The sequence below is a fragment of the Electrona antarctica genome, assembly GCF_951216825.1.
Source record: "Electrona antarctica genome assembly, chromosome: 12".
Lineage (NCBI taxonomy): Eukaryota > Metazoa > Chordata > Actinopteri > Myctophiformes > Myctophidae > Electrona > Electrona antarctica.
In genome coordinates, this window is record NC_136793.1 from 40262074 (window position 1) to 40271694 (window position 9621).

Consider the following 9621-nt stretch of genomic DNA (forward strand, 5'->3'; position numbering starts at 1 on the left):
CGCTGAGATCTGCCTGAGACAAATCCCAAAGCACTTAATGCAGGTATATGGATGGACTCACTGTGATTTGCTAGTGTTGAGCATGTGTGTATGGTCTAGGAAGAGTCTCTCGCACAGCAGCAGCAACGTGCACAGAGCTGGAGGTAGGAGACACACAAATAACATATTACCCTATACAGTTGCATGATATATTATCAGTTCACTCATTAAAATAAGAACACTTTTTTAAAGGACAAATGATGATCTGGCACTTTGAGGGCGTGATGTTGATTGGCAGCGCAATCAATGTCCGGTGGCCTAAAGGTGACAAGTGTGGTTGTGGAGTTCCCGGTTTGATCCCCCAGACCCTCAACAATCTTCCTTATTTACTCTGAATCTACAGCGCTGTCCGTGGTTTTGATCAGAACGCCGATGTTCTGTCCTATTCTCTGACTCCTGCATCTCGTTTGGAATATTAACCCTTCTAAAGAGAGATCAGACTTATTAGCGCAAGGTAGTAATGGAACATTGTGCAGGAGAAGTCCTGCATTATAAGTACTGAATTTGTTCATAACATAGCAGGATACAGTTGTATGTGTCCCGTGGATGCAGTGGTGTTTGGTTTAATCCTTAATCCCTTATTAAAAATGTGCATCAGGACACAGGGCTAGCAGCATAGCCTATAACAGCACGCGCATAATAGGGGCACCAGGTTAACCAGTGGTTAAGTCTGTCTGTAGGTTTTATATACATTTAACCAGTGAGCAAAGCAGTACTAACAAGAGCTCATGACAAAATACGAACTACACTGGATCCATTGGAACACCTTTTTTCCCCATTTCCTGAAAAGTAACAGTTTTGGACATACAAGGTTTGGGACGTAATGTTATTTTGCCTGTTATAAATGGCTGCCATTGGTTGGTGACACACCCATAACAGGAACGCCACATCCACAGCCATGTTTCAGCTCACAATGCTTGGGAGTCTTGGAACTGACACAAGCTTTCATTAACACAAAAACAATGTGCCGAGTACTTGTTGGCCGAGTCGGTCGATGGAGTTAGGTGGTTTTGTCCAAAGCACTTTTTACTACTTTCCATTGGTTCAATATTTTTTAAACAACACACATACATTAATCACTGATTTTTGCAAAAGAAAAAAATCTAAAACTTCAAAAATTGAGTTAGGTGGTTTCCTCCCGACAGCAACGAATTATACTATATATATTATGTTGTGGATTAATATATCGTATATATACACTAGTCTATCAACAAGTGTACAGGACACATATTTAAATTGATATTTGAGTTTAAATCTGAGTCCGTTTAAACTATCACTCAGGATCTTGCTGTGCATTTCATTCAACCTTTCCCCAACTGACTCAAGAGGAGCAACACTACACCATGCACCCTCTTGGATCGGGTCGCAGTGCACTCACGTCAATAGATGCATTCTCTACACAAACGCATAGATAAAAACCTCAATTCAATCCTTCAAGAGATGAGCACGGACACCTGTCAATTGCTTCTGTCAGATTGCCCACAAACGATTGGCACTGACAGAAATGAACTAATAGGCGCCCTTAATAGATATATTTGTGCTGATGTTGGCATAACAATTTTGACTTACTGTCCTCATTGGCCAGGGAGAGGAATTTCTCTGTGGTGAGCAGCGGCTTCTTCTCATCCAAGACCAAGTTCCAAAAGCCAGCAAATTTACTCTCTGCAACACACGCAAAAGGATACAAGTTCAACATGATCCCATGTCAATGCAAGCCCAGTGACTGGAGGTCTCCATAAGTACAAAGAGAATTGCAGTATGTTCATCAAACCTGGCTGCGTCTCCAGCAGAGCCAGTCGACTCAGGAGAACAGAAGCAGCTACACCCTCTGCGAGCAGAGCTTGCTGGGAGTTCTGGGCAGCAGCTTTCTCCACTGTTTGAAGGAGCAGGGGAACCAGGTCAGATGCCTGTCCAAGCGTGTCACCTAGAGACCAGGGGGGAAAGTATTGAGGCCATCACCTAACCTTTTTGGGTTTTTTTACCTGTATTTACCCAGGCTTGGCTGAGTAGGAGTGCTCTTTTTCAGCAACACCCTGCTTCACACTCACACACACACACACACACACGCACAAAATTCAAATCAAAAAAGTTTTGAAATGTTCAAAGTGACCAAAACAGGGCCGCCAGAATTTCCGAAATAGAATCAAGTCACATTACAGGTTTACAGGTGTAGAACAGTGGGTGAAATTAGTTTTGTTATTTCCATAAGAAAAGGGAAGGGGGGGGCTATCTACCTTTAAAGGCCCCCAGCATGGCCTGTAGGTAGGCGTGTCGGACAAGGGTGGTGGAAGTCTTGAGGGTGAAGGCCTTCTTCATCCAGTCCACCAGGGCGGTGGGGACTTCCACAGTCAGACGATTAGTCCACTGGGAAAGCACCTCCACGGCATGCACCAGGGTCCCCTCATGGACTGAAAAGAAAGGAGCGTGTGTTGTATCATCACGAGGAGGAAATGACTTTTCTGCATCATTCACCCTGCAGATGAGCGCTATGAACCATAGCATCCCGATTCTGGGTGGAACATTCGCTGAAAATAGCCGATGTACAGTTGGGTGCCACCGATATTGTCCCTTATCATTTGACCCATTTAGGCCTGACCTCAAAATTTTAAAAAAAAATCCTTCTAAATCCTCCAGTTTTCTGAAATAAATATTTTCACGATTTTTCAAAAATAGCAGACCTACAAGCTCGTAGCGCGCCACTCGGTGGCGCGCTATGAGCTTGTAGATCTGCTATTTTTCAATAGCTAAATTATAACATGTTTAAAACACCAAAAGGGGTTCCCGCCCAAAATGGGTTAACTGTCCTTTTGCGCAGATCACGCAAACCTCAGCAAAAAGAAAAGGACAATATCGATGGCCTCCAACTGTAGCATCCCGATTCTGGGTGGAACATTCGCTGAAAATAGCCGATGTACAAGTTCACAGCTTGTAGATTGGCTTTCAGCATTTAGTATAGAGACCTTGGGAAATTGGTCAACTAAGTATAGGGCCCTTGGGAATTCAGCTAAGTACACTATAGGTTATTAGGGGTCAAGTGTCTTGCTCAAGACCATTTTGACACTTAGATGGGCGAGCCAAGGATCCTTTCCGATTCTCAGACGGCCACTGCCACCCTCCGATACTGGTATATTGTAATAAAGCCACTTTAAATATTTACAGGATCTGAGGCAACACCTGTTATAGCGTACATTCTGCCCACCTCACGTTAAGCAGCTAATGCACCATAAATGGTAAATGGTAAATGGTGCATTTATATAGCGCCTTTATCCAAGGCGCTTTACATAGATTGTGCATTACATTCACCCATTCACTCACACATTCATACACCGATTGCAGCGGAAGCCATGCAAGGTACCAACCAGCACATCGGGAGCAATTTGGGGTTCAGTGTCTTGCCCCGGGATTCGAACCACCGACCCATGGATCATTGGACGACCTGCTCTACCTCTTGAGCCACAGTCGCCTCCCCACCATAAAGGGTGGGGAGGGGCTAAGCATGTGTGACAACTTTGACAAGCAATGATACCTTCTTGTTGCAGATAAGGGATGGACATCACAGCAACATCAGCGCTAAGAGTTTGACTGGAGGTTCCTGACACAGCGTGATGGCTGCAGCTGGCAATCCCTGCAAATCATACAGGCACAACTTAATATATAGTTACATCAATGTTTGTAATACGTTCTTAATATGTTTGTGAAAGATTATGGACAATGAAGAAGAAGAAGGCACTTTAAAATCCTATTACCTGACAAAACGCTCATTTTCTGGGCAACAATGGTGAGCTTCCCCTCAGACCCTGCAACGATAAACATGGCGCCATGACTTCCATTGCCTTTATGCTCAATTCATATTGCAACATGATGCGAACTTGGAGATCTAAGTTTGCCACATGACACCAGTGTGCAGAAAAGTATATATCACGAATAAGGTGAAGTGATCCCATACTGGGACCTAAGCACACACCCGGACTGAAATAATTAAGAATAATATGAATGATTTGCTATTCACCTCCGAGGACTTTAAAGAGGTGTGAGACGATGTCCTGAACAGCGGAGGGGTCGCTGCACTGCTGGCTGAGGTTCCGCATGGCCTGGACTGCCACCTCCATCAGCTGGGGGTTATTAGCCTTCAGCTGGCCTAAAATATGAAACACACTCACTACACGCCTGCTATGCAAACAAACAATTTAGACATTTACCAGAAGCTGAAAACCACTGGTCTAAACAATTACTGTCAAAATAATAATCTATACATTGATTGATCTTCCATTATGGAACTAACAAACTAACTACACTAGTAGGTCCAGGTGGATTACCGTCCATTGTGTTTTAATCTGCAAAATGGGTGGAGGTTTACCAACAGTTCTGTTCATCGACTAATTTCCCAATAAGAGGAAAGTATACTAAATTGACATCAGACTACCGACTATGGTAAAACAAATCAGGAGATACATTTTTTTATACACACACACACACACACACACACACACACACACACACACACACACACACACACACACACACACACACACACACACACACACACACACACACACACACACACACACACACACACACACACACACACACACACACACACACACACACACACACACACACACACACACACACACACACACACACACACACACACGGCTTCTATATTGGTCTTACTTGCGATAGCCTTTCCAACATCCATGGCATATTGACTGAGGTCAAGAGTCACTGAGGCGACCAAGCTGGAGATGGCTGAGAAAAGACAAGATTTACACCAACGGTATGGTTAGTCGTCTGCAATGCTGCTCATCTCTGAAATAAAGCTAGATTGATGTACCAGCATTTAATGCTCACTATTGACCGGACAGATCGGCTATTTTCATCATAGAATGAAAATAGCCGATCTATAAATTCACAACGAGTTGCGATGGACCGTTTTGTGAGCTTGCAGATATCCTATGTTGGCCTTAATTGACACACTGGCTTGTGTCAATTAAGCATATACCGTAGGCCCCTAGGGTATATTTGAGACTTTTAACTTATAATGACATGCTCAAATCAGGGATGCCAGCCAGGGTTCACGTGGTTACGCATGCTGAAAGATTTTAGGGGGATGAAAGCCTCTCACTCTGGATGGCGTTCTCAGGGCTGCGGAGCATGGTCTTCTGCAGAGCAGGCAGCAATAGCTCCTTAAACTCAGAGTGGGACACGTGGCGCAGTAAGGAGCCACTTTTGTCCAGGATGTGCTGCTGAGGCCTTGTCTTGCTCATGACGACTGTCTTCACATACAGATCCAGCAGGGCATTCTGAAAAGAGCAAAAGGTTAGACCACAATACAGCCATTTTAGTAGCATAATGCTGCCAAAATAATAGTCATGCTACCTAGCAATATGAATCATGTGCAACTTGACGTGTAAAGTAGCCACACAGAGAAAAGCATCCGTTTACAGGGAAGTAAACACATTTGGCAGTAGAGCTTACAAAAGTGATGATTGAAGATGAGACCAAAAGAAAAGGTTTAGAGGTAACAGATACCTACTATAAAAAGACTTACCTTATGCTTCGCAATGGTGTCCATGTCTCTCTGTGATGTGCAGAAGTCCAGACACACCCCTAGCATAACCAGATAGGTGGGGCTCTGCTCCAGGCTCAGCAAGGTGCTGATGTACAGATCAACCAGTCCAGGGCTCTGGTGAAAACAGAACAAAGGTCAAAATAGAGATAGTTTTCCTTTTCTCCATTTATCATGGTGGTTATGAATTGCTGGTTTGGGCCCAAAAGGTCAAATGTTTAAATGCGTTTCCCGGTCTCCTGGTTAGGGACATACTCCTGCCAGTGCCCTTGAGCATAGCACTGGTGCTGCCTGGAGTTGGTCCCCAGGTGTTGCTTCTGAATGAATGAATGAATTATTTACCCCCCTTAAAACCGTTTGAGAAGAAAATATGTCAGTGTCATTGTGAAAGTGCTGTGTCCTGCTCACTTCTTTCCAGAGGTGATAGAGGTTCTTGATGGTTGACTTTAGGGCCGTGCCCTGAGCTCCTCCCACCACCTCAGCCAGAAGAAGACTCTGGACCTCCACCTGTGAGAGAAGACCACAAGATATTTTCATGCATTGTATATTCAGCAGAGACCAGTAAACTAGTGGTGTGGGAACCAACACACGGGCACCGGTCACGAGGACGTCCCACATTAACATATGTGGATGTACTCAAGAAAGACAGGGGAGCGCAAAGCACCAACAAACTGCCCAGATGTATGGAGAACCGGGATGACTGGAACGGAGGGCTCGCCTGAGGACGACCTAGAGAGATGTATGATTAACATAATCTACTTTAAAAAATAGCTGATCTACAAGCAGAACGATACGGACTACCAAAGTATGCCTGTGGTGTTTTAATCGGATAGGTCCAGAGATCATGTGTACCGATTCTTGTAAGATTTGGACAAAATCTGTAGGAGCAGCAAAAAGTGTGGAAATGGGCGTGGCCTATATGGGGAGATGCGTTTCCCAAGGAATCCAGGGAAAGGGATATTTTGGTTTTACGACCTACGGTTCAAGAGTAAAGTGGGCTGTTATAGCGCCACCATGAGGCCGACCGATATAATTAAAAGTTAATTAATTGTAGTAATTATTATGAACCTCCCCTCCAAGTTTTGCATCTATAGCCCTTACTCTGAGGAAAGAATACTTGAATGCGAGTTCATTCCCATTCATGTCAAAGGGGAAATTGAATGCACAAATAAATTAATATCAATTAAACTATACAACATTTCTCTTAGCAATGAGATAGCACACCATTCCCGATGAAGCCGATTTGAGATATGGCTCAAGTGCGTGCTGCCAAAACTGTGGGGGGAGTTATACCATTTTGGAAAATAAATAAACATTTGAATTATATGAAAAGTGGTTATGAAACAATTGCACCACAATTAGCCAATTCTATTACTGTAATTTGACCATTGAAATACTACAGTTGAAGTTTGGAATTAATCAGCCAATGAGTCAGGTAAATAATTGAAAAAAATCCAGCGTATAGCAATAGTTCAGGTAGGCAGGAGGTGTACACATTGCTAGCTCACTCTCCCCCCTCTGTGTCATGCTTGCGCAGGTAATGAGCAGAGTCACACCGCCAAACTGAATGCAATATCATTTCAAAAAGTGGTAAATGGTTAATCCTGGGCTGAAGTGTCTAACCGAAACCTAGATTCTAACATCTACACTTAAGAAATTACTTTTACTGCTTCTCCCAGCTGCCCAAATGGCTCTGATGACAATGCAGCTGTTGGGGGGTCAAATGTCATGCTCTGGGACACTTTTACAGAAGTAGACTAAGCAAACAGTCCCCCAAAATACATAACGCAAGACTACTGAAAAGATATGAGAGAGAGAAACACTATCATAATTAGAACACAGATGCTTCTTTATTCACCATTTTCTTCCACAACGGTCCTTCTCTTTTCTCTGGAGAAGAAAACGTGGTGCGGCCCAGTAGGCAGGTCCAAGCCAAGCCAGTAAACGCTGGCGAGCCGGTGCTCTTACTGCAAACAAAACAATATGTGATCAAAGTCAATACACCATCCATTCTACAACCTATTTTGGAGACCGACAGACAGACAGACAGACAGACAGACAGACAGACAGAGCACATCCGTTCTTGTGATAGTACAATCTGCAATTTTCAGAACACTATACCACTCCCTCTGTGGACGGCCCACAAATCAGGCTTAGGACTTTGGAAGTGAAAAAGCTGAAACCTCCCAGGCCATACCTGGGCTCTCCATTTTTGCTGATGATCCCACTGTTTACAAGGCAGTGGAGGAGGCTGGAGGCCAGGATGTCAGGTTGACTCTCAGCCAGCAGAGCAATCACAGACAGAATCTCTCTTCGAGATGCAGCATCCCTGGGGGGGGAAAAACATGAGGATCATCTTGCTGAACAAAATGTGCCTGTGGCATGAACTTTTATTTGCTAAAGAGCTTATTTTTCTGCAATAATTAAAAGCTCAATGCAAAACTCCTATACACTTTTGTCGAGGGAAGCAGGAAGATTTCTTCCTTGCACCTACAAAAATCCTGGACAATGAGCTGGAAAATGTAGTGAAAATGGGAATGACACGCAGCAAAGGTCATCGAATCGTCAGGATCAGGAGTCGAACCTGTGACACACTGTCAGGCTGGTTTGGCAGCCTAGGTCAGGTGCCTGGACCGCTAGGCCGGCCCGGGCTGTATACGGTAAATGTATTTTTATGTATGACCAGAACTCCATCCACCTACCTATATCTGTGTGGGGTGAGACAGAAGAGCTTGCACAGTCCCTTGATGGCAGGCTCTGGGAGTTCTATATGATGAGATTTTGTTTATAAACAATCAGCAGTGGTAACAACATTGGTTCTAAACTGACAGTACAGTTACAGTAAATGTAGAAATTGAATACCAGTAGTTTATATATATATATATATATATATATATATGTCTCACCTTTGCCATTTAAGCATTTCTTCAGTTCTCCAAGTATCTCTTTGCGTTCATTTACACTGGATGAAGTCACTTTCACAGCAAATTTCTTCAGTGTGTCTGAAACCTGGTATAACAATCATAATTTAAAACCAGGTGAGCCGAGATTTAATTATTCTAGTGAACTGCATGATCCTGCTGCACCAGGAAAACAATAATTAGCCTAATCAACATTTAATGAAAAACTAAAATTACTAATACGTATTATAAGTATTGAAAATATAGCTAAAATAATTGCTGAGACAAATGTATGTGTAAGTATGCAATAATGCAAGTAAATTCTACAATGAAATCCAAACAGCACACATTATAAAAGACATCCTTGGATCAAGACTATATCATAGATGTATTTTGTTGATTCTGACTTTAGCTTTCAAAATACATATGATAGTTTTGCTCTTGATCCAAGGCTATTAAGACTACACTACAGCCTCTAAAAGTATTTCAAAAGGTGTGTGTGTGTGCACTGCTATATTTGTGTAAGGGTCCGGTTTGGCTTGTCACCAGGTAACTTCATATGTTAGGGCAAGTTCGCAACATGATCTGCACATCATATTATTATCGTGACATCATCAGCAACATAAAACCCAGTGAGCTGTGAGTTGGCATGAAGTTGTAGCTAGTTGGCTATGGCAAGTGAATGATCACTGATCAGTGTTCTTGTCTGCTTGATGATCACGATGATGAGGATAATGCTGCTGCTGATGATGATCATCATGCTGGGAGCCTGGGAGAGATTGTGTGGCTACGTAGCACTTTGTTAGCCCGATCATGGTTTTTAGCGAGCCTGCTAGCAACCTAGCTCTTGTGGGAATGCAGCTAAAGCTCCTTTGAACGCGAAAGCACAGCAACGTTATTCACCGGACATCGCTCGGGACGACATGGACTACTTTGTTTACAGTGCCCGGTTGACAATCTGTACAAGGATAGCGCACTAATTTAAAACACCAGAAGCACAAACCTGCGTGTCCGCTGCCATCTTGCCGGGTCTGGTGGTACAGGAAGGACTTGTACCGTTACCCTCCGGGTCATCTGCAGCAGCGCAGCCACCACGTGGGTTCTGTGCTGCGT

The 9621-nt window shown here is 43.6% G+C and overlaps 1 protein-coding gene across 1 annotated transcript in view; it reads right to left on the reverse strand.

Annotated features, from left to right (window-relative positions):
• gcn1 (GCN1 activator of EIF2AK4) overlaps positions 1-9621 on the reverse strand; it is a 50415-nt gene extending 40794 nt beyond the window's left edge. The window contains exons 1-16 of the mRNA XM_079516796.1: positions 9512-9621; positions 8515-8617; positions 8311-8374; positions 7806-7937; positions 7467-7575; positions 6017-6115; positions 5591-5725; positions 5165-5342; positions 4714-4788; positions 4049-4177; positions 3786-3836; positions 3566-3664; positions 2274-2447; positions 1811-1963; positions 1609-1701; positions 62-137 (exon numbers count right to left, since the gene is read on the reverse strand). Of these exons, the coding sequence (XP_079372922.1) occupies positions 62-137; positions 1609-1701; positions 1811-1963; positions 2274-2447; positions 3566-3664; positions 3786-3836; positions 4049-4177; positions 4714-4788; positions 5165-5342; positions 5591-5725; positions 6017-6115; positions 7467-7575; positions 7806-7937; positions 8311-8374; positions 8515-8617; positions 9512-9529 (1688 nt within the window). The 5' untranslated portion in view covers positions 9530-9621. The remainder of the gene's footprint in view (positions 1-61; positions 138-1608; positions 1702-1810; positions 1964-2273; positions 2448-3565; positions 3665-3785; positions 3837-4048; positions 4178-4713; positions 4789-5164; positions 5343-5590; positions 5726-6016; positions 6116-7466; positions 7576-7805; positions 7938-8310; positions 8375-8514; positions 8618-9511) is intronic.